Source organism: Phoca vitulina, unplaced genomic scaffold (assembly GCF_004348235.1).
Source record: "Phoca vitulina isolate PV1807 unplaced genomic scaffold, GSC_HSeal_1.0 scaffold32, whole genome shotgun sequence".
Lineage (NCBI taxonomy): Eukaryota > Metazoa > Chordata > Mammalia > Carnivora > Phocidae > Phoca > Phoca vitulina.
In genome coordinates this window covers 11,183,699-11,208,125 of record NW_022589735.1, presented here as the reverse complement: position 1 = coordinate 11,208,125, position 24,427 = coordinate 11,183,699, and the positions used below count along the sequence as shown (strand labels likewise).

At 40.1% G+C, this 24,427-nt stretch overlaps 2 protein-coding genes across 3 annotated transcripts in view; one reads left to right on the top strand and one right to left on the bottom strand.

Moving 5' to 3' along the window:
• The window catches only part of SLC12A2 (solute carrier family 12 member 2), a 104,489-nt gene extending 98,012 nt beyond the window's left edge, over positions 1-6,477 (top strand). For both annotated transcript variants that reach the window (XM_032425485.1, XM_032425486.1), the window contains 4 exons: positions 228-314; positions 1,597-1,732; positions 2,039-2,106; positions 3,549-6,477. In XM_032425485.1, coding sequence (XP_032281376.1) covers positions 228-314; positions 1,597-1,732; positions 2,039-2,106; positions 3,549-3,684 — 427 coding nt within the window. In that variant the 3' untranslated portion in view covers positions 3,685-6,477. The remainder of the gene's footprint in view (positions 1-227; positions 315-1,596; positions 1,733-2,038; positions 2,107-3,548) is intronic.
• A 2,876-nt stretch (positions 6,478-9,353) lies between these two features.
• On the bottom strand, positions 9,354-9,959 carry LOC116645106 (calmodulin-1-like). Its single transcript, XM_032425081.1, has one exon. The coding sequence runs from the start codon at positions 9,957-9,959 to the stop codon at positions 9,369-9,371; it is 591 nt and encodes a 196-aa protein (XP_032280972.1). The 3' UTR covers positions 9,354-9,368.
• Between the last annotated feature and the right edge of the window lie 14,468 nt (positions 9,960-24,427).

Below are 24,427 nucleotides of genomic sequence, written 5' to 3'. Positions count from 1 at the left end.
GAGATTCAGAGAAAGTAAAAGAATGTAACAGTAGTCTCTACTCAGGGAATTTAGATGTCTACTTAGTTGAACATACAATGTGAATTAATTCAGATGGACTTCGTTTAGCACCTGAGACAGTTTTCCTATAAATCATGCTTTTTCGGATATACTGATTCAGCCCGAAACAGAATAAAAATACTTACATACAGCTTTCGTGTATCTCAGTGCTATTCCTTTTGTTTTAGGATGGCTACTTTGCTTAGCAAGTTCCGGATAGACTTCTCCGATATCATGGTCTTAGGAGATATTAATACTAAACCAAAGAAAGAAAAGTAAGTTGTTGGATAAATTACTCTTCACAGTTTTCTGATCTTTTTATGGGTGACCTACTCAGATATTCTAGTAACAGATCATTCTAAACTAATTACCTGGGGTTTTGCCTGCTATTAGTTGTATGTGAAGTCAACTCTTTTTAATCTGGCACTGACGGTTGGCATGCTTATAGCAGATACCAAAGTAAGTCTAAAGGGCTTTCAAGTTTTCAGAGAATTCAACTACTGTTGTATAAGTAATTTCTGAAAATCCTAATGACACAGAAATTCCACATGGTTCTTTAAATTTCGATTTTTCATGCCTGTCTTCATTACCACTACTCAATCCCTACCCCATGTTATGTATTACTTCTTACTATTTTGCTTTATTACTAAAATAGGAGAATCTAAGAATTTGCCTATAATAGTTGCATTCAGAATTCTCAAGAGTCAAAGAAAAGTATACTCATGGAGTAGTCCCCCTGAAAATGGTATATAGAGGATATTATAATTATGTGCATATTTATACTACCAGGCATAATTTTAATTATTCTCAAATAAATGGTGAATAAATGATGAAGCTGGTATAAGGATTTAAATAGAAAATAATAATGTATGCTTTGTAAGGTTATGGCCAGGGAAGGATTTGTTTCCTTTTATAAAATAATATATACCAGGAACTTTGTATGAGACTTGATACTGAAAAATGTTTTTCACGTTCATAGAGGATTAGAATGTTTTTGATGTTCTTTTACTGTCTTATATCTTATTAAGTATCTTTGGATCTAGAGATTAATTCTGCATCTTCTTAAATGTTCAATATCTGCCCACTCCTCTCTTCAGAATATTCTAGTACTTTTTCTACTACTACTCCTCTTTTTCTTCATGGGTACTTGAACTAGGAACACTCTTGAGTATTTTGAGTAAAGGAGCAATACAATTTGACATATTGCTCAGAAGGATCATGTTAGCTACTGTGATGAAAATTTATGTAGGTTGAGGGGGGTGGGCATAGGAGCAGGGGGTAAATGCAGAGAGGTGAGTGTGAGCACTTGAAATTGCAATTTTATTATTGTGAATACAGTTCTAAATTTCTTATCAGTTTGAGAAACTAGTGATTGCTGTTTTCTGGATAAGTTGCCGAAGTGATGGTTATAAATTAGGGTATGGAGATGAGCATAATAGATGGAAAACACTAACTTCTCAAGTTCTAATTTAGCATTTGAGATCTTAATGTTAAGGAATTGAAATTGAGGTTAACTGTCAGTATTCTTTCTGGGTTTTTGTTTTTGTTTTTTTAAAGTATTGTAGCTTTTGATGAAATGATTGAGCCATACAGACTTCATGAAGATGACAAAGAGCAAGATATTGCAGATAAAATGAAAGAAGACGAACCATGGCGAATAACAGACAATGAGCTTGAACTCTATAAGACCAAGGTATTCTGTCTCTTCTGCTTTTCCTTAATATTCCATTGATTTTTTTAAAAAAATAAGGAAGACATAAGTATCAAGAACTGTCATTTGTTACGGGAGGAACCAGTTGTGTAAATTCAGTCTCCTCTAAGTTGGGTCTGTATGTGAACAGTGTGTATAAATCATTAATTCTTTTCCAAATTAAGGGACAGATATTTTTATTACAGCAAAATTCTTCTGGTTTCTTCTTGTTTACTTATAGTTCTATGAACTACACTAAATTCTGCTTTTCAAATGGTCCAGGAATGACTTTGTCCTGTTTTATTTCAGACTTACCGGCAGATCAGGTTAAATGAATTATTAAAGGAACATTCAAGTACAGCTAATATCATTGTCATGTAAGTACTGTCTATACTAAGATTTTCTTGAGCATTCATTTTATGATGATGCAATTAGGATCGATTTCTATATCAAGTACAAACCTATATAAACCCCAGTAATGACTTAACAGTTAGTTATAAGGAAGAAAAAACAAACTTCTGCTAATACACTTTGCTTTAAGCATATGGAGAAATCATTTAAGGTAGGAGGAGAGAAAAACAAAAATCTTAAGCTTATATGAATCTAAGTAATTCTTTATCATAATAGTTTATTTTGGAATTTTTCCTTTATCTTTTTTCCCACCTTTTAAAAAATTCCTTGGCTTAAAGGACACTACAGCATAGCTCTTAAGCCTATGTGGGGTATGAGGGCCTCAAGTTAAAATTTGGACTCTGGGGTGTGAGGTGTGGGACACCTGGCTGGCTCAGTCAGTCAAAGCGTTTGACTCTTGATGTTGGGGTCATGAGTTCGAACTCCACATTGGGGGGTAGATTGTACTTCAAATAATAAAAAATAAAACCTTAAAAAAAGAAAATTTGGACCCTGGGCAACATCCTCATAGAAATAATACCATCAAGTTATCTTGGGGATTAAATTTAAAAAATGGTTCCCGTCAGAATCTGCACCCCCGTGTTTCCGCACACAAACTTGACAGACAGACATTCTGTCCTCCACTGGATATAGACGCTATCTGGCTTTTCTTTCACTAAAGTCAGATTAGCTACATATTACTTGAACCCAAATTTTCTCCGTCATGGAGCCGCAGTCCTTAAATAGGTTAAAAAAAAAAAAAAAAAAAAAAAAGCTCAGGCCTCCAAAAATATGACAAATGATGAAATAAAGCAATACCAAAGGATTGTTATTTTGATTAACAAAAAACAATACAGCAGGAAATTTCAAGTTTTGCTGCTGATGGTCAGATATCTGTAATGGAAGACGTTAAAACATAGAAATCTAGAGAGAAACACTCTGTAGAGCAGCTGGTTATACTACCACTACGTACAGATAAAAATGAAAGGAGAAGATAGGAGATGGAAGTTTAAAATTAATACATAGAATTAATTATGTTTGAATCTCATTTATCCATATGTGGCTTCTGCTTTCTTAATTTAGGTAGAAACATCCCTTTCTCCTAGAAGAAGTCTGTCCTTATTGAAGAAGGGGGGATGGGAGGTTTAATGTTAGAGACCAAATGTGTTGCAGATAATAGAAATATTCATTTCTGTTCTTATTAGATGAACTTTTAAAAATCTTTTGTTCAAACATGAAAAAGGGGGAATAGTGATATGAGTATAGTCATTGCTACACCATGTTCCCAGTTTGCCTGCACTCCAAAATAATGTATAACCACGGTACTTTTTAGTTACTATTATTAGTGACTCAATATATAATTTTTATTGTGTTTTATTTTTCTCAACCTAAATGCATTGCCTAATTTCCTTTCTCTTTTTGATACCAGGAGCCTTCCAGTTGCCCGGAAAGGTGCTGTGTCTAGTGCTCTCTATATGGCCTGGTTAGAAGCTCTCTCGAAGGACCTACCACCAATTCTCCTAGTCCGTGGAAATCATCAGAGTGTCCTTACCTTCTATTCCTAAATGCCTCAGTACAGTGGACAGCCCTCCAGGTGGTACTTGAGTGCCTAGTGAAGTCACTGAAATCTTCAAAGACACATTAACATCACAATGGCGAACTGTGACTTTTTTTTCACCTTTTCATTAATTTGAAAGCACACAGGGAAGTTGCTCCACTGATATGTGTATGGAGACTTCAGTTTTAGTCAGTTCTGTATTTCAATCTTAATGAATGATGATGATTCCTTGTTGTTGGACTGAAGCTCATGAGAGTAAAGTTTTCCTTTGCTACTTGAATAGCAATAAAAGTGTGTTATTTTGTGATTGATGAAAGGAGTACAAAAAGCCTTTAGCCTTGAGGTGCCTTCTGAAATTAACCAAATTTCATCCATATATCCTCTTTTATAAATTTATAGAATGTCAAATTTTGCCTTCAGCTGTCATTTTCGTTTCTGGTCTCTCCCACCTTAAAATGAAATGGACACTGCTTTTCTTCTTCCATTGACCAGTTAGTGTTGAGTACTGTATGTTTTCTATTACTTTTATAAAGGTATCTGTTAGATACTAAAGGTGAGAATTAGGGCAAGTTAATGAAAAATGCAAAAAAAAAAAAAAAAAAAGCCAACAAAACAAACAAACAAAAAATGGTAGCCAAAAAGTGACCCCAAGGTTAGGTTTGTATGGATACATATAAAATGTAGATGTAGGGACAAAAGACCCAATAAACCTTTCTTTTTTTAAAATCTCTAATTGGCTGTTATTCGTACTTTTATTTGAAATCTTAGGGAAGGTTGAAGATTTATTCAGTACTTCTGTATACCAGGCTGAAAAATCCCCTGTTGTCATTCTTTAGACCTAAGTCCTCAAAATCATTTGTATCTATTAGGAGAGCGATCTGTCCTAATTTATAGTTTTCCTCAAATCTTGAGGGACTTTTAAGAAATGCTAAAAGATTTTTCTCAAGGAAAATTAGACAAAGCAATGTCATTAAGTGGAATATTTCAATAAACAATATGTGGAATTCCACTGTACACGTCCTTTATAAATCATTAAAATATTTAGCGTTTCATCAAATGGTTAAATGGACCACTGGTTTCTTAGTGAAATGTTTTTAGGCTTAATTCATTCAATTGTCAAGTACACTTAGTCTTAATTAATATACTCAGGTTTGAACAGATTATTCTGAACATTTAAATTTAATCCATTCTTAATACTCTAAAACTTTTGTGTTAAGAAAAACTGCCAGTTTGTGCTTTTGGAATGTCTGTTTTGACATCATAGTCTACTAGTAAAATTTTGACAGTGCGTACGTACTGTTACTAAAAGCTTTATATACAATTATTAATGTGAAGTTTTTCATTTTTTATTCAAGGAAGGATTTCCTAAAAACATTTCAAGGGATATATGTCTACATATCTGTATGTGTGTATGTATGTGTGTATGCATACACAGATGCATATGTGTATATATAATGACATTTATGTTGCTGGTTTTTTGCATTTTAAAGTGATCAAGATTCATTCGATTAACATTTTTTGATTTCAGTAAACCTAAGTTCAAAATTAGATTGAGAGATACAGGTTTCACGGAGAACAAAGGTGATCATTTGAAGGGCATGTAACTTCACACAGTTACTGTTCTGAGAAATGGAGAACGCATCCTCTACAGTACTGTTCAGTGAGTTCATTGGTATACATTTTGGTGGTGAAGAATATATGCAGATTTCATGAATCTTGATAGATATCATTAACATCACTACTGTTGCCAATAGTGCAGTATTTTTGCTGCGTGAGCATAAACAAAATGAATAGAAAAGTGGAGATCTGATGATAATTTTGAATTCAGAACGTTAAAATGAAGTAATTGTTTTTCCAGGTTTTTTTTTTTTTTCCTACAGTGTAACTCACAGCATTGTTCCATTTATTGCAGGTTTTGTAGTGTTTTGGGGGAAAGACAGTAGAAATGTCATATTATTCAGTAAACAATACCGTGTTTGAACTTTTTAAATGGATAATAGGGCATGAACTGAGTGCTGCTATCTTGAAATGTGCACAGGTACACTTATTATTATTTTTTTTAATTTTTCCCATTCAGGAAACCATCATTGTGATCTGTACTGCAGGAACCAAATGTCATGCATCATACATATGTGTATAAAGTACATAAAATATATCTAAATATGCATAATGGGGGGAGGGTAATATTGTCTGTGAAATAATGTAAGAAGCTTTTCACTTAAAAAAAATGCATTACTTTCACTTAACACTAGACACGGTCAAAATTTTCAAGGTTGTTGTAGTACTCTAATAAATTTCAACAATTCTTAGAGATGCTAGCTAGTGTTGAAGCTATTCTAGTTTATTTTGTTTATGCTGAATTTGATTATTTTAATGCCAAATTTTTTTTTTTTTTTTTGAGTTCTAATCATTGGTGATAATATGTAATGGCATTTGACAGTTCATTATTCCTATAGGTAAATACTCATTGGGTTTAGAGAGAATGGTGGTGTTAAGCTGATGATTATTGGTTAATTAAATCAGATATTTATTTGTTACATTATTTCGTTTGTATTTTAGGTTTCCTTTTACATTCTTTTTATATGCTTTCTGACATTACATATTTTTAAAGACTATGGAAATAATTTAAAGATTTGAGCTCTCGTGGATGTTTATCTACTAAGTTTGAAAATGTAATATTTTGATAATACTGTACTGTAACTGTCACACAAATGCTTTTCTAATGTTTTAACGTTGAGTATTGCAGTTGCTGCTTTGTACAGAGGTTACTGCAATAAAGGAAGTGGATTCATTAAAACTATTTAATGTCTACTATTTTATCTGTTTTATAAATCTGTGGCAACTCTGTGATGTACCCTCGGTTATATAACTGTTATTTCACGGTGTCGGGAGTTTTTTAGTGGCTTTTACCTCTAATATTCCTACCTTAGAAAGTTGTTTGAAATTGTGCACTATCCCTAAACCTTTGAAATAGTCACTATTGATATTTGACAGTGGATTGAACCATAGAAGATGCAGCTCGTTTGATTTTTTTTTTTTTAAGTGATTTTACTTTTCTAATTCTTTTTAAATTATTTTTGGGCCAAATCATGCATTTAGGAATGAGGATACTAGACTAAAATGGATCCATAGTCCCTGTCTTTTCTTCAGAAGATTTTTGGCTAAGCTGATTTACAGTTTTATAAAACATTTTCTCTTTCTCATTTGAACATTATAGTAAGTGAGGACAGTTATATATCCAGGACAGTTACTTTTCTCTCTCTTACTCTTGGGAAAGCAACTTGGAGCAATGTAGGGAATTTTCTGAGGTCATGTGGTAAATCAGTGAAGAATGTTGGCCCAGAGCCCAGATCTTTCATCTCCAGGGATATCTCTATTACGCACTCACTGCTGCCTGATCCATAACTGAGAGGGCTGGGATAGACTGGCCATTTCCAAACTAGTCATCCAGTATTGCTAGTGAGTGTGTGCTCAGGTAATGCGAATTCCAATTAGAAATAGATTGGCTACAGGCTGGCTTAATAGATCTGAAATGAAATGTAAGTGTCCATTGCATGCTTTTTGCTTCTTGCTTCTTTTCCAATAATCCTACTCTTCAGGCTAGTGACTTCTTTGGGGAGTTAAAAGAGAATTCAAAGGCAGCTATGAATGTGGCATTTCCTAATATCAGAGCATCCAGTGGTTTTCAAAACAGGGATGGAGTTCACCTTCCAGCCAGCAGGTATTTTTGGTTCCTTCACCAGGAAGAACAGATAAATGCCTCTGATACAATTCTGTCTTTACGTATCAACAGGATGTTTGTAGGTTCAGAGCAAATAGGTGGTAATTTAATGCTTGACTGTTTGAGTAAAGATGGCACAAATCCTGGGAAACACTCATCAGAAAGTACTGTTTAGTTTAGCTAATTTAGGTAGTAGATACACAGAATGTTATCCAGCTGTTATCCAATGTTAACCAACTTGACATACTTGTTTTTGTAGACGACTAAAACACCTAAAGATCTAAGTCCTGTTGCTCTTTATGGAATCTGGAGGCAGTGCTCAGAGACCTCTTTCACACGTGATAGGCATTTCAGGTAGGCTATTGAATGGGAGCATTAAGAACTTAAGCCCATTTTCTCCTCTTGACTCTAGCCTTGAATTTTGTGTTAGACAAGAGTGAGCAAGTACTGTTTTAGGGAAAATGTGAAGGCCTCTGAATCGGTCCCGCCCTGCTGTGCAGCCTTACTCAGGCAGGCTCTAAGCCTAGATCAGGAACTCATCCCCCAAAACTAGCGTCGTGTCCACACATATCCTTTGTTCCACTCTTCTCAGATACGAATGCAAATTACCAAGATGTTCCGACCATAGCTACAAAGGAAAATAAACTGTACTTTTTTTATCCACAGCATAGGATCAGTGATCCGTGGACACTGAACGCAAACATAGAGGCCCGTGACTCAGTACTGGTCAGAATCTCACTAGATGACTGCTGAAGCTTTGGGGCTGGGGGGAGAAACATGGAGATTCTGTCCTGGAAGCGTTCGCTTAGCCAGTCTGATGGGAAGCAGTTTACAGGGCCATTTTATGTCTTTTTTTTTTTTTTTTAAGTTAATGGTCTTTTTTTATTGGAATAAAAAAAAAGACTAGCATTTACAACTTGGAATGGACGTAAATTGTAATTTCTTGATCAGCAGTGTTGATGGGTGTGCTGAAGTCCACATCCACAGCCTACTCTGCTGGCTCCAAGTCATGGTTCAGGAGGTTTTAAAAACGAGAGTCCCAAGATGCTCCCTTGGTAAGGGTTTCTTTTAAAAAAAAAAAAGGGCGCCTGGGTGGCTCAGTTGGTTGAGCGACTGCCTTCAGCTCAGGTCATGATCCTGGAGTCCCAGGATCGAGTCCCACATCGGGCTCCCTGCTCAGCAGGGAGTCTGCTTCTCCCTCTGACCCTCCCCCCTCTCATGTGCTCTCTCTCTCTCTCTCTCATTCTCTCTCTCAAATAAATAAATAAAATCTTAAAAAAAAAAAAAAAAAATTGTGTGAATGGTGACAGCCTGACACCCATTTCGCTCTAGGACAACGTGGACAACGCTAAACCAACACACACGGCATGCCACCGGGATGAGTGTCATGGTCACCATGGGTGGGGGCGCCCAGAAATACGAGAGGGCCATCCTGCTAAGTGGGACTACGTCTAGACAGTTTATCCTTCACCCATTTTTCTGCACAGCATCCTGAGGTAAGCCAATTTTAAATGTTTTGTTTTCAGTAAACCAGCTATGACAATTCATACTAACAAGTTGAATTAGAACACATTTGAAGAAGTTTTAAATTTGTTTTTTACATTTTTCGCTTTTAATACAAATGTCTGACTGTGCTCGATTATCAAGCTGCTTGCATGAAAAACTGGCCAGCCCAAACAGTGTATTAATCATGAGCAAATGGAACTGCAAGGAGTCCACTAGGTTCTTCCTTATCATTAAGGTAGTACAAGTATTTATATCGTAGAACTGATGTGTGGCTTGATCTTTAGGGGACAGCACCACCAACCAATACATGCAGATTTTGTGTGGACAGAAGGTACTTTTGACATTCAGTTTTGCTATATAGAAACAGAATGAGTAAATGAACGTTTTTTTTTTTTTGCAAGAGGCTAAGTAAAAGATTCAATCTGATTCTTCTAGGAGGGGGGAAAGGAGTTGAAAGTAGGCCTTCATTTGGCAGTCATCATCTGTACAAATTCTTCATAGTTGACTTGCCCATCTCCATCAATATCTGCTTCTCTGATCATTTCATCTACTTCTTCATCTGTTAGTTTTTCTCCTAAGTTGGTCATGACATGACGTAGCTCCGCCGCGCTGATGTGACCATTGCCATCCTTGTCGAAGACTTGGAATGCCTCGCGAATTTCTTCTTCACTGTCTCTGTCTTTCATTTTTCTAGCCATCATAGTCAAAAATTCTGGGAAGTCAATGGTGCCATTACCGTGGGCATCCACCTCGTTGATCAGATCCTGCCATTCAGGTTCTGTTGGGTTCTGACTCAGTGACCTCATGACTGTTCCAAGTTCCTTTGTTGTGATGGTGCCATCGCCATCTTTGTCAAATGGGGAGAAAGCCTTGAACGCTGCAATCTGTTCTTCGGTCAGCTGATCAGCCCTGGTGCGAGCGAAGGGAAGAGGAGCAGAGGGAGCGGGGGCGGCTGCACCAGCGCGGGGGCTGTGCGGGCAGGGCGCCTCCTCTGCCCCCGCGTGCCCGCGAGTAAGGGCGCCGCGCCCGCGGGGCTCCCAGCACCACTGCCCCATTTTATGTCTTATATCTCTAATAACAGATAAACCAGAAAAGTTTTAAAATTAAGCCGACAGTGTTTTTGATTTACGTACAGTTACACATCAAGGCATATTAACTACTTCCGTGAAAGACGATTTTACTTGCTCTTTTATACATACATTTAGCCCCCAATTAAGCCATTTTTGAAGGAGGTAGTCCGAGTTTGAAAAAGAAGCTATAGGAGTTTATCTGAATGACCAATAAGCCACAGGTTATTTTTATTTTAAGCCCTCAGCATTTTTGCTTAAGTCTAGACAGCTCTCCTTTGGGTTCCTAAGAAACTTCACTAAATTTTTTTTTTTTTTTTTAAGATTTTATTTATTTATTTGAGAGAGAATGAGAGACAGAGAGCATGAGAGGGAGGAGGGTCAGAGGGAGAAGCAGACTCCCCGCTGAGCAGGGAGCCCGATGCGGGACTCGATCCCGGGACTCCAGGATCATGACCTGAGCCGAAGGCAGTCACTTAACCAACTGAGCCACCCAGGTGCCCCGAAACTTCACTAAATTTAAAAGATGACAGGGATAATTGGGAAAGGGGGGGATGGGTGGAAAGTTAGGCTCCAAGAAAGACTCAAGGATTGTGAAAGATTGGCCTCTTCATGGCTAAAAGTCTTGCACTCATACTTCCTTCTGGGAACCAGTGGATGGTGAAGAATGGAATTAATTTTTTTCTCCAAATTTTAAAATCCTTTGATCATAATCCGCATCTATGAGCTACATGGTACCAATCTCAAAGGTATACCCTACATTCTTGAGGCAGACTTTTGTGACTTTCCCATCAGTAAAGATAATCCTTTGTTTACTGCCTGTGCACCTGTGAGTTCAGTGTTATTGACATAAATTTCACACACAGGCTTTTTTCAGAAAGTTGATAGTAACGAAGCACGGGTGTATTATGAACTGAAACACTAACTAGAACAGTGGTGTGCTTCAGAATCGCCTGGAGAGCTTGTTAAACCCTACCGTCCTCCTGCCGAATCTCTGTTCTGAGTGAAATTCGTCCCCTTCACATCCGCTGCTTCTCAGGATAACCCTCCCTTCTCTACGGCTGCCTGGATCCTTCGCGCACGCCCCACCGCCTTTCTTCCACAGCCACACGTAAACCCATCTCCCCTCAGGCCGGCTGTGAGCTCAAATAATGAGCTCCCCTCCAAATTCCTCATGCTTTTCCTTGTACATTAATCAGATGGTTGTCAGTGGCAGGAACAGAACCCAGAGCCGGCCAACAGAAAATGGAAGGCCAGGGAGACAGCTGAGGGCAGGGACTCTGAAAGCAGAGACTCAGGGCAGCATCCTCAGGGCTCCGTCCCTCGACCTTTCCTTCTCTGCGGTTTGCCCCTCTAGGCTTGACTTGACTCTTCAGGTGGACTGCCACCACGGAGAGTGCTCAGTGGTGAACCACTCAAGTAGTTCGGCCGCAACTGTAGTGAAAGATGGTATGTTGGCAGCAGGAGTGAGCCCGTGTACGTCAGGGGCCATCCCCTCTGCCTTGGGTTTGCCCTTAGAGCCTGGGGTTTACGTGGCCCGGGACCTGAGGGAAGGGCCTCGGACGTTCGCTCTGCCCCGCTGGCTGATGCTCCAGGGCCTTGGCTGCCCAGGCTCCAGCAGTTGATTCCGAGGGGGACAGCTCTACGGGCCAAACCTAGGCTGCCACCACCTTTACTAGGTTCCCAAAGCTCTGCAGCTCAACACTTAATATCTGTTCCTTTCCCACTCTCCAGCCCAGGCCAGCAGCCACACAGCCGTGCCCAGCTCAAAGTGTGCGCTCAGAGGGCACTCGGCAGAGCATTCCTGGCCCCCTCGTCCGTGGCAACTCCATCTGTGGCACCTGTTTCGTCTTTTCTCCTTAGGGTGGTATCTCTGTGGAACTCCCAGCCACACCACGGGGCAGGATCTCCCCAGCCCTAGAATAAGAACCAGCTCTTCCTTGATGAGTCTTCATGGACAGGAAAATGCAGAAAAGCTCAGCTAGTAGGCTCTCGATCACAGAAATGTTTGCTTTTCCCACAGCATCTAGAAATGCAGTCACCATTCAGAAATGTAATAGCAGAGTCTTCCCTCACTAAAACAGAGCATACTTTTTCTAAAACAACTGAGAACAGTCTGGTTAATTTTCTCTATTATGTTGCATTAAATCTCAACAGCTCACCTTATTACCCTTGAATACCGAGTCCAACAAATCTAAGAAGCATGGTGCAGGATTAACTTCTTTGTGAGAAGATACTCATTAGTCCCCAGACCGAGGTGGGAGAGAGGCAGAAATCTGAGATGCTTCGGAGAAAAGAATCAATAGGATTGAGTGATGGGTTGTCCTGTGTTGAGCACGAAGATGGAGTCACAGTGCCTTGATGGGTTGAGTATTGTCTTCTTCCTTCTAATTCAGGAAAGATGGGAGAGAAAAGAGGATTCCCATCATCTGAACACTCCCCATATGCTACCTGTTTACTTATTTTAACTTATTTAACTCTCACCAGACCCCTCTGGAGTGGGGAGTATTCTCCTCATGGTAGAGTTGAGGAGCAAGGCTTAGAGGAACTGTGATCACAGTCAGCAGCTGCATCAGGGCAGGAACCTGGGTCAGCTTCTAGAAAGTCTCCTCCACCCTTCCATTTCCTCTCACAGAGGGGCCTTCCAGTACTTTTATCATCCTTAACTTCTCTGAAAAAACATGGTCTCCTGTAGTAAACAGAAAATCATATTCCTTTCACTGAACTATACTGATGACTTTCTTCCAGGTCACTTTTTTAAAAGTTTAAGAGATTGGGGCACCTGGCTGGCTCAGTTGGTAGAGCATGCAACTCTTGATCTTGGGGTCGTTGAGTTTGAGCCTCAAAGTTCAAGAGATTGCTCTTGTTTATAAGTTATTCTAGTACAAGTTCATCCAACAGAACATGTCAGCTCTCTGTGCAACCTGAGCTCGATGTGCATTTCTGCCAAGAAGCTAATTTTGTGCCATGGTTTTACAAATAGAAGAGTTACTTTGACATTTTGAATTACTTAAGTCTGTTAGAGGTATGAACATGACTTTCCCTTTATAGACTGCTATTTGCAAGATAGTGGTATCTTTTGGATATTAATGATATCTCTAGAGGTCGATACCTTATAGTGTACTGTTATAGGATTATGAGAAAAAAATTCCATGTGATTTAGGTCATTTCTAATGAGGGGGAGAATTAAAACAAAGAGCATTGCTTCTCTGGATTTGTTTCTTCAGCCATGACACCTGAGGAAGTTAATGGAAGTGATAAATACATTAAAAAAATGTGTCTCTTCTAGGAAACAGAAACAAATCCATCAAGAAATGAGAAAACATGTAAAAAAGGAAAAGAATATATGAAGTATATAAATTTTGAAATTATACAAGCATGCTCTACTTAATTGCTAAAAAAATTTCAATGCATAGGGATTGACATTTAATGAAGGATTATTAAAATCGACACAGCAAGAAGTAGAAAACTTAAGTAAACAGTAACCATGGAATGAACTGAACATAATTTAAGTACTGTCTCCACAGAAGGTTCTGGTCCCAATGATTTTACTGGTAAATTATTTTATTGGTTCAACAGCTAATTGTCACAACTTCCAGACCCCAGTATCTTACGTTTAATTCATATTTAAACACCTCATCCTACATGCACACCTTTTCTCAAACCTGCTTGGCTTCCTGCTTTATTCATTGCCAAATTCCTTCTGCAGCCCTCCTACTAGTTCTCTGAGGCTATCCCATTGTTATTTGATTTCTCAATTAGATTGAGTAACTTCCTTAATACTTTGGCATCTCCAGTGGCTTATCTTAGTTGGGGGCAGTAGGTTTCAATACAGGATTTTTAAATGAATGAAGAAATGAAAAAATCAATTATTTGAAGGAGAAGGCTGATGATGACAGGGAAGTGGATACGTGGAATTAAGGCATGGAGCCTTATTAGGAATGGAGCTTTCTGAATTGGTGACTTGGATCAGGGCTCTCCAGTCCTAACAACCACACACTAATATGATTTGCCTGCTGGAAAATGTTCCATGTGTGCTTGAATTCTTGAGGCCCAACTTAAAATAACTATTTCTGTTTGTTAATTTAGTTTCCTTCATGCTAATCATTAGGATATCATTATTTGAAGAAAGCATCATTTAATAAGTGGTTATTGACTCAGTGAATACTTATTGGTGGTTTTCTCCCTAATACTTAGCAAGTGCCTGGCACGTAGTAGGTTGTCAGTAAATATTTATGGAGCAAATGAATGGAATCAACTTGTTTAAAAATAGGGCCTGATTTTCACCAGGTATGCCAATCACTTGTATAAAATGTAATAATGGATCAGCCCCCTCACTGGACGGGGTAAGATGCACACAGACTGTTGGAGCAATGCCTGGTCACGGCGGTATAATGGGGTCCTCTCCTACTCCCTTTGCATCTCCCCATTCTGCTCCTAAACTATTGGGTCATTTCCAATTATAAGTGACCTCTAAAGACAAATAATTAATTATACAAATATTTATTGAATTACTCCATCCCAAGTAACGTTCCAGGGACATAAAAGGGAATAGGACCCTGTCCCTGTCTTAGAGGAATTCAGATGCCTGTTGTAAATAAGTCATTGCAAAAAATGCCAAAATCCAAGAAGAGCAAAGCACATTTTTCTAAAAATGCTCTAGAAAGACACTTGCTGGAGAAAAAGGCCACAACTATTGTCTATTATGGGACTTAAAAGTTACACATCGATACCTTTTCCATCTAGCTGACTGCACAGAAACACAGGGGTATGGATCCCTCTCATGAAGGACTTCACAGTAACAGCTTTTCCATGTGTCATCTCACTTAATCCCTAAATCTCCAATAAGCTAGTTTCTATTATTATCCCCGTTTGACATAAGACAAACAGGCTTCCAGAACTTAGGCCATGTCCTTGCTAAGGACCCTTATTTCGACCTTAGAGAAAAATCAGGCGCGGTGTGCTGCAGGTGACATAAGACGAGGAAGCCAGAAGACATCACCTGAAGAAGGCACACGCCCAAGCCCAAGAACCCAGCCTTCAAGAGGGGCCTTCACGTTCCCAACACTGAAGCCCAAATGGGCCAGGTCAAGTAGTTCCGAGAGGCTGAGCCTCGGGGAGGGGAGCATAACCTTGAGACCCTTGCTGAGCAGCCTTGGGGGAGAGTTGGTCTAGAGCAGGTGAAGGAGGCAGTAGGGGGAAAGAGAAGGAGAACCGGCAAGGGTGCTGAGGGGAAGGCAGCAAGGAGGTGGAAAGTGGGGGAGGGGACCCGGAGGAGGAGTGGGTGGAGAAGAGGATCTGAGGAGAGAGCAGTGGGGTTGGGGGGTAAGGGATGGGGAGGAGGAGGGGGCGGGAGCAAGGGGAGCAAGAGGAAGAAGCCCTGGGGGAGAACTGGGGAGGGGAGCTGGGGCTCGGGAGCTGGGCAGGGGGCGCCCTCCCTGACGTCATTTTTCAAAGGCCCCTCCCACGCCACGTGAGCCAGGAAGCCGGCGCAAAGAAGGGGGGGGCGCTGGTGTGCGGCGGCCAAGTCCGGGAGGAGAGCGAGCCCGCGTTTAGCTAAGTGTCTAGGTGTTTGCTTAAGGGATTAGTCACCTGCTCGGCCAAGTCCGGGCCCGGCTGTTACCGTAAATGCCCTTTAAACGCTCCTCCTCGGTGGTTTTTGTTATTTGAGGATGATTGCACAGTCCCATTGCTGTCTCACAGGTTGTCTGCTCTTTTGAGAAAACTTTGCGCCCGGAAGTCCACGAATGGAGGCAAATCTCTTTTATTATTTAAACCTCCAGTCTTTTGAGAGGTCCTTTTCCAAAACAGGTGACTCTGAGGTTTGACATAATCTCGGGGTCCTCAAAGGAGCGGGGATTCCTGCTTAACCGGGTCACTCCCCACTCAGGTGCAGACCCACAGGAGGAATCTTGATGATTGATTTCCTCTCTTTCTCTCTCCTTCCCTTTCTTTCTTGTGCCCTCTCTTCTAGCTACTCTAACTAGTCCGGACTTCATTCATTCCCTTCTGTCGTCTGACATTTCTCAGGTTTCACCCTTTATTTATTGGGGCGGGGGGAGTGTTTTGAAGAAAAGAACGTGACTTGAAAATATTTTCTACTTTTTTTTTTTTTTAAGATTTTATTTTATTTGTCTGAGAGAGAGCGCACAAGCAGGGGGAGCGGCAGGCAGAGGGAGAAGCTGAGCAGGGAGCCCCATGCGGGGCTCGATCCCAGGACCCTGGGATCATGACCTGAACCAAAGGCAGACGCTTAATGACTTGAGCCACCCAGGCGCCCCTATTTTCTACTTTTAAAAAACAGACTGCCTTCCTTGTTCTGACTGGAGTTTTGTTAAAAGCAACCCGCGGAGGGAGGACTGACAGGGTGGGGGATGGGTGCGGCGGGGGGCGGGGCGGGCGGGGTGCTGGGGAGATCCCGCGGGCGGGGGCTGCGCGCTCCGCCGATGTCGCCCCGCCGGCCGCGTTTACCCCGACAGGGGCTCCCCCGTGTGGCTCCAGGGGCGAGCAAGTTCTGTGACTTGAGTATTTACTTCGTTCTCTTTTCAGGTTGGAAGACTGGCCCTCGTGAGCTGGCAGGAGAGACGCTCTTGTTCTCTTTTTAGCACATTTTTGCCTCCCTAAGATTAGAAAAAGTTTCCAGCTTTTCTCAGGCTGACATGGACCCCGGCAGAGGAATTTAGGGACGTCCAGTTTCGAGTAACCAAACTCCGGCCTGGGAAATAATTTGGGGTAGAATGGGCTACTCTTGCCATGCAAATGGGGGAAAGGAAAGGGGTGAGACCTAGGTGAATTGAATATTCTACGTGCCAGGCATTTTACATGATTATTTAATCTTAGAATATCCCAGCTTGAGTAGGCATTGTTCCATTTTACGGAAGAGGAAATTGAGGCTCTCAGAAGCCCAGGGTCTAAAAATGACGTAGCCAGGGTTCAAACTGTAACCTGACCGATTCCAGAACTTTGCACTAAGGAGCACTCCTACAAGAGGGGAGAGTTAGCTACTTAATTCCTTCTCCCTAGAGATGTCACACTCGAGAGAAATTTCCTCATGTGTCAAGTTCAGTAACCTCACATCTGTATGATTCATCTGTTATGTGAGGATGTCACTTCTGATCTCTGCATTGGTCAAGGATGCTGCATTTTCATATTTAATCTTGAGAACAATTCTATGAGATTATTTTCTGAATTTCAGCTTGATTGAGGTATAGTTGACAACTAAAATCGCAAGATGTTTAAAGTATACATTGTGATGATTTGAGATACTTTTACAATGTGAAGAGATTCTTCCAACCAATTAATTTTTTTCTAACCAATTAATTAATACATTTGTCATCATCATCATCATCATTGTCATTATTGATAGTACATAAAATGAAGTGAGGCTGAGGGAGATTATGACAGCAAATGCATTGTTTTCCCCATCTAGCTCTGTGAAATCCATTCTTTCAAAAGGTTTTATTTTTAGGTAATCTCTACACCCAACGTGGGGCTCAGACTCACAACCCCAAAGATCAAGAGTCACGTGCTCTACCAGCTGAGCCAGCCGGGTGCCGCAATGTGAAATCCATTTGATCCCCATATCAAGCTGCCATACATCTGCCTTTATACACTAGTTTTTAAAAAATTTTCAGATGAGGGTGTTAGGTGATACCTAAGGTTATATTAGGAGTTAGGGCGTCAATATATGAATTGGGGGGGCAGACATTCAGTCCATAACAATCACTTCAGCAAATTCAGGCAAAAAAACACACTTGTCTCCCAGAAGGTCCAGCAAAACCTGCGGCTGGCTGGCTGCCATTGGCCCTTGTGGGACCATGAGCTTGTTTTTGTACCAATCACTTTGGCTAGCCAGGCCAGTGATCAACCCCGAAGCCAGGAATGGGTCAGCTCCATCAAAATGAGAGAGGAAGAGAAGAAAATTATGAGCTCTCATCAAGGAAAAGGGGCAGGATGAGGGCAAGTGACGACTAGCCCACAGTGCAAGGCCACAAGACAGGGAGGCTGCGTGCCAGGCTGGGGTGGGGCTGAGGTTTCCTGTGTGACCAAGGACAAGTCAGCAAACCTCTCTGTGCTCCTGGCATCGCAGGCCAGATCACTGGGAAGACAAGGGGAGACACAGATGTGAAGCCCTTAGGAATCAGCACTCACAGATCTGGGTAGAAGGGACCCTTGGTATCAGTGCAAATGGTGAAGCAACCATGAATCCTCTTATTTATTTATTTATTTATTTAAGAGAGAGAGAGCAGATTAAGAGAGTACAAGCCCGGGGGAGGAGCGGAGTGAGAGGGAGAAGCAGATTCCCCGCTGAGCAGGACCCTCGGATCATGACCTGAGTAGAAAGCAGATGCTTAACCGACTGAGCCACTCAGGCACCCCTAAGTATTTTATTCTTATTGATGCTACTGTAAATGGAATTATTTTCTTAAGTTTATGTTCAGATAGTTCATTACAAATATATAGGAATACAATTCATTTTTGTGTATTGAGCCAGTATATTTTTGATGATCTTAAAACAGTCGGAGTTGTTTTTGGTACTTGGAACTGAAAGAATGCTAACCAATCTTGTTCTCTACACTGTGCTGTAACTGACTTCCCCGAAGGTTGGGATGTAAAAATATACTTAGTGGTGTATACACAGAACTTACACGTGATCTTATTTGATCCCCACTAATTTTGGGAGGTGTGCAAGGTGGGTATTTTTATCTACATTTTCAGGTGCAGGAAACTGAAGCTTCAGGGGCTAAATGATTAACGTGGGCCTTCGCTCAGTAAATTGCCTATCTGGGACTAGAACCCAGGTCTTCTGACCCCCAGTCCAAAGCCCTTGATGAAGTGTTTTCCTAAGAAGCTCACCAGGCTCGACAGATGTACTGCCCTGATGTGCAGGGAAGCCAGTCCCGAGCGAGGAGACATTATCCCAAATAATGACCCAGAAGTAGGGCCTCAGAGAATGGTTCCTGACTGAGTTGAAACTCAAGAGATGAAAGTCTAGTACCCACCCTAAGTAAATATGATTACTTATCAACTGCAGAACCTTTTTAAGTCTTCATTCTAAAATGTACAGAAAATGAAACTTCACCCAGCCACCCCAAAACGGTTCACAATATTTGTGGCAGATAATTTACACCATCTTAGGAACCATACAAACTCTTAAACTGCAAGGCCAATAGCTAAGGAGGCCAATTTGGCATTGCAGTTTTGTAATAAACATAATTATAATGAAAGTTGAAGTAAAGGAAATTCAGAAGAGTCTGTGCTGTACTTGGCATCTATCTAAACATTAGAGTTAAGGCCAGGGAGGGAGGTCCATTACTTGGCTTGAATGTTGAAAAATTTCTTTATAATTGCTCTCTGCTGTAGGTCATCATTTTTTTAATTTAAAAACGGTTTCAACCATGTTTTCAGACTTCAGTAGGGCTATGACAAATATAATTGCATGCATTAATAGTTGTCTGTTAACTTAAAAGGAAGAATGGCTACAAAATTCTCCATCTTACTCTTGAGTCACATTCAAATGGTGAGCTCCACTTAAATGATAAGTGTATTTTATTTTAATTCTTATTTATATGTGCATGGCAGATAGAGAGAGATGGAGAGTGAGTAAGCAGAGCTTACTGTTTTGATTGTCACATCTCCTGTTAAGGGCTTACTTGGTTCACAACTGGAATACGAGTCTCCCCTTGCCTTGCCCAAAGGAGGTGGAGGGCTGTAGGCGATTTCATAATAATCTGTAGTAGGGAGAGGCTAGGGAATTCCTCATTCCTTAGAGTCCTCCCTGATTACAACTAGCATTTTCTAATGACTCCATGTCTATTTGAGAACTAGAAATCCTGTTTATGACTGTGCATTTTTGTCCATGAAGATTATAAAGAAGGAAGCTTTTTGTATTATTTAGAAATATGAACACGTATCTCTTCATCTGTATAAACCATCTGTGATGATGGCAGAGAAGGCATAGATAAAACATGAAACCCAAGTTGAAGGCCAAGCACTCAGAGGGACCATCCACTCAGCAAGGAAGTCCAAAGGTCAGGGCAGAAGCCTGAGGTTGAAGAGATAAGCCATGCTCAGTACACGAGCTGGCAGATGGAGTGCTTAGGCCTCCTCATCACTATGTCAGGTCACTGTGACAGCCGACTGAATGGGTCAAAAGCTGCCAGGAAGGTCCCCAAACTGGAGTTCTGCGGGGGACAGCCCTGGTACCTGAGCACAGGTCCGAAGGTCAGGGGAACCTGGGACGCCCACTGCCACCAATGAGGAGTTCCCTCCTTCACCAGTGTTGGGGAGGCAATCAGCCTCCTGAGAGCAGATAAGTGACCTTCTCTCTTACTTTTTCCATCTTCTTTCTGCCCTAGCGGGCTGGGAAAAGAACCAGAAAGAAAGAAACCTCTTTTCCTTAGGTAATCCTCCTCTTTCTCCCCCACATACCAGAGAGTACAAGCTCTTTATCTCCCTACTGCCTTAGGACAGTTGCTTGTACAGAACTGATTCTCCATGGATTTTGTTAAAATGAATTAAATCTGCAATCAGTCTTACTCACTGTGCTTCTGTTGACTTTAGGTCAACAACAGTGACAGCATAGGGTAATTATGTGATGCCTTTCCACGTAAAAAGTCCACCTCTCTGTTTTTGATCCGGAAGAAGTTATTTCTTGCCTGCTCTCACCGAGGGCCTGAGTATGGATTAAAAGGGCACTTGGCATTGAAAGATACTCAGCTCAAACTGGAGCGGCCATTTCCTTGAGAGATCACAAAAGCTGAGCCAGTAGAAAAGATCCCTCAAAATTTTTTAAATGCCAGTTTATGAGAAAGCAAATGCAAATAATTATCCAGGAAAAAAGTCTCTCCAGTGCAAACTTGAAAAAGTACAAATTAAAGCAAATTTGAAGTGCCATTTACATCTACTAAATTAGGAAACATCTTCAAATGATAATCAAATATGCTAATGTGTTCGTAGTGAATCTAATTTATTTTTACAGCTGTCTTGGGAAGCAATATGACAATGTTAGTATCTACCAGTAGGATCCTGGGGACCACACCACAACTATGTAAATGGTGGCTCTGCACCTAAAAGTGTTTATCTCATAATCTCTGCTCATGGAGTTTTGTTTTGTTTTTTGTTGTTGTTTTTTCTGGGTTTTTTGTTTGTTTGTTTGTTTTCTTCCTGAAGGACATAATGCAAAAGAAGCTAAAAACTGTATGTGTAGATGATGAGGACTTCTAGTGCTGGTAATATTACAGACCTGGTTCCCTGAAAACCTTCCCACTATACACACCTTGAAATGATAGGTGAAATGTAATAAATATAATAAATAACTAAAATAAGTGAATTACAGTACATGTATCAAACTGACAAAATTTCAAAAATATGACTTAAAAATATGATGTAAGCACACACACAAAATTGTACACACAGTATGATGACATTTAGGAAAGGTTTTAAATACTAAATAATATTACATACTGTTTTTTTTTTTTTAAGATTTTATTTATTTATTTGAGAGAGAGAATGAGATAGAGAGAACATGAGGTGGGGAGGGTCAGAGGGAGAAGCAGACTCCCTGCTGAGCAGGGAGCCCGATGCAGGACTCGATCCCAGGACTCCAGGATCATGACCCAACCCGAAGGCAGTCGCCCAACCAACTGAGCCACCCAGGCACCCCATACTGCTTTTTGATCATACATCTATAGAAGAAGTATAAAGTCAGCCCAGGAAGAATACCAAATTCACACTACTGGTTACCTCTTGGAGGGGGCTCGCAATATTTTATTAAGAATGGGCTTTCTACCATATCTTTAAATTTTCTTTCCTTTTTAATTTTATTTTCTTAAAAACAAAAGATCTAAAGCAATATAGCAAAAAAATGTTAAGATTTGACCAAAGTAGGTACATGCTAGAAATATTTTATAGTAAAAAGATATTCACTCTAGTGACTTAACAATTAAAAACATCCTGAATGTTCAATAAATTTTGGAATATTAGATAAATCATGCCATTTAAATTTTAAACAGCAATTATTCATTGATTTAAAATGAGCATATGAGGCATATGGTGTAATCAAAATAAAGCGAGGCAGTTTTTAAACATAGTCTCCATAGAGAGACTCATTCAAAGAAGTGTCTCTATGAAATCCAATAAATTATTGGAAAACCAACCTCCATCTCTTCTGATAGCTCTCAAACCTTTATTAAGAGCTCCTCCACTCTTAAGCACAGTAAAACCTCTTAAGACTCATTCTGTGTCTCTTATTCTTACTGCTTCACAAACAGGTTAGCTCCCTAGGAAGCCACTAGCCAGCCTTCCTTCACATTTTGAACATGATTCCAAGATCATTTTTTCATTTATTCTTCCTTAGCTTCTAGATTTATTTGTTGTTTTCTATTGCCAGTCACTCTGAGCCCTTTCCGGTACCAACCACTCAAGCATGTTCCAAAGCCTTCCAGTCTTCCTCCTCACCACCCATTGTCTCCATTCAGCAAATTACAGGCCCTGGACCTGAACAGAGGCAAAGAGGGGATTTTTGACCAGTGGGAGGAGGGGGAGGGCAGTGGATATGACACATTGAATTCACAGTGTACAACTCTGTAAAACTATGCTCGTAAAGACAGGGGAGGGATTTAGGATCTGCTGTTGGGCAGAGAAAGTTCCACTATAAAACTCAAGTGTACTATGGAGGTGCCTGGCTGGCTCAGTCAGTTAAGCGTCCGACTCTTGATTTTGGCTCAGGTCAAGTTCTCAAGGTCATGAGATCGAGCCCCGTGTTGGGATCTGGAGCTCAGCATGGAGTCAGATTGAGATTGTCTCCTTCTCCCTCTGACCCTCCCCCTACCCGCTCATGCACACACTCTGTCTCTCAAATAAATATGTAAATCTTAAAAAAAAAAAAAAAAAGAATTCTAGGTTAGCACTTATTTTTTCTTAACACGTTAAATATATCATTCCATTATTTTCTTTTATTGTTGCTATTCAGAAGCTGGCTGTCAAGCTATCACTCCTTTCAAGTATTTTTTACTGCTTTTTATTGTTTTATTTTTTTAAAATATTTTATTTATTTATTTGAGAGAGACAGAGAGCCCTTGAGAGAGTGAGCACAAGTGGGGTGGGGGGAAGGGCAGAGGGAGAGAGAGAGGGAGAAGCAGGCCCCCCTTTGAGCGGGGAACCTTATGCGGTACTCCATCCCAGGACCCCGGGATCACGACCTGAGCTGAAGGTAGACGCTTAACCGACTGAGCCACCCAGGAGCCCCTTTTTACAGCTTTTAAAAATCTTTTTAACTTTTTAATTTTTCCCACCTTCCTTGAGATATAGGTGACATACCACCTTATTATGTAAGTTTGAGGTGTACAATGTGATAATGCATTGCCATGATAAAGTTATCATTTCATATAATTAATTACCATTTTGTTGTTATTGAGGTAAAAACATTTAAGATCTGCGCTCTCTTAGCAACTTTTAAGTATATAGTACAGTATTGTTAAGTGCAGTCACCCTGCTATGCATTAGATGCCCAGACTTATTCCTGTTCCCTGCAGAAATTTTCTAGGTTGTCTTTTATTCAATAAATTAAACTATAAATAAAATAAATAAAATCTTTAAAAGAAAGTAAAAAGGAGTAAGAAATACTGATCATCGTGAAAGGAATGATAGCTTGACAGCCAGCTTCTGAACAGCAACAATAAAAGTCAGAAAATAATGGAATGATATATGTAATGTGCTAAGAAAAAACAAGTGCTAACCTAGAATTCTTTTTTTAAGAGGTTTTATATATTTATTTATTTGAGAGAGAGAGTGTGCATGAGTGGGGGGAGAGGGAGACAATCTCAAGCAGACACCATGCTGAGCTCAGATCCTGACACGGGCCTCCATCTCATGACCTGAGCCAAAATGAAGAATCGGATGCTTAACTGATGGAGCCACCCAGGTGTCCCTAATCTAGAATTCCATACACAGTAAAACATATATATATATTTTTACTGTAAAATATATTCTAAAGACGGGGTGAAGTAAAGACATTTGCAGACAACAAAAATTGAGTTCTCCACCACCAATCCTCATAAAAGAAAATTCCAAAAGTTACTTTGGGTGGAAATAAAGTGAATCCAGAAAGAACACTTAGGTGTAAGAATAAATAGAGAGAGAAGAAAATGGTTAATATTTAGGTAAATCTTAGTAAGCAATGACCAGAAAAGGAGTAATATCTTGTGTAGGTTTTAAAAAAAAAACAAAAAAAAAACAGAGTTTAAATAAATAATTTAAATAAAAATTTGGATAGCTTCCAAATTGGAAGAGTGAAAAACAATATGAAAAATACTCAAGCAATCCACAGAACGGCAAGGATAGAAAAAGAAACTCTTCTTAGAATAGCAGGAACAAATAGAAAACCCAAAGATGTAATTACACTAAACCTAAATGAATTGCATCCTCTAGTTAAGAGGGGGAAAAAAATGCCTGTT

Excerpts from the sequence above, each read along its gene's own strand:
- LOC116645106 (XM_032425081.1), bottom strand. The coding sequence starts at position 9,959 with ATGGGGCAGTGGTGCTGGGAGCCCCGCGGGCGCGGCGCCCTTACTCGC.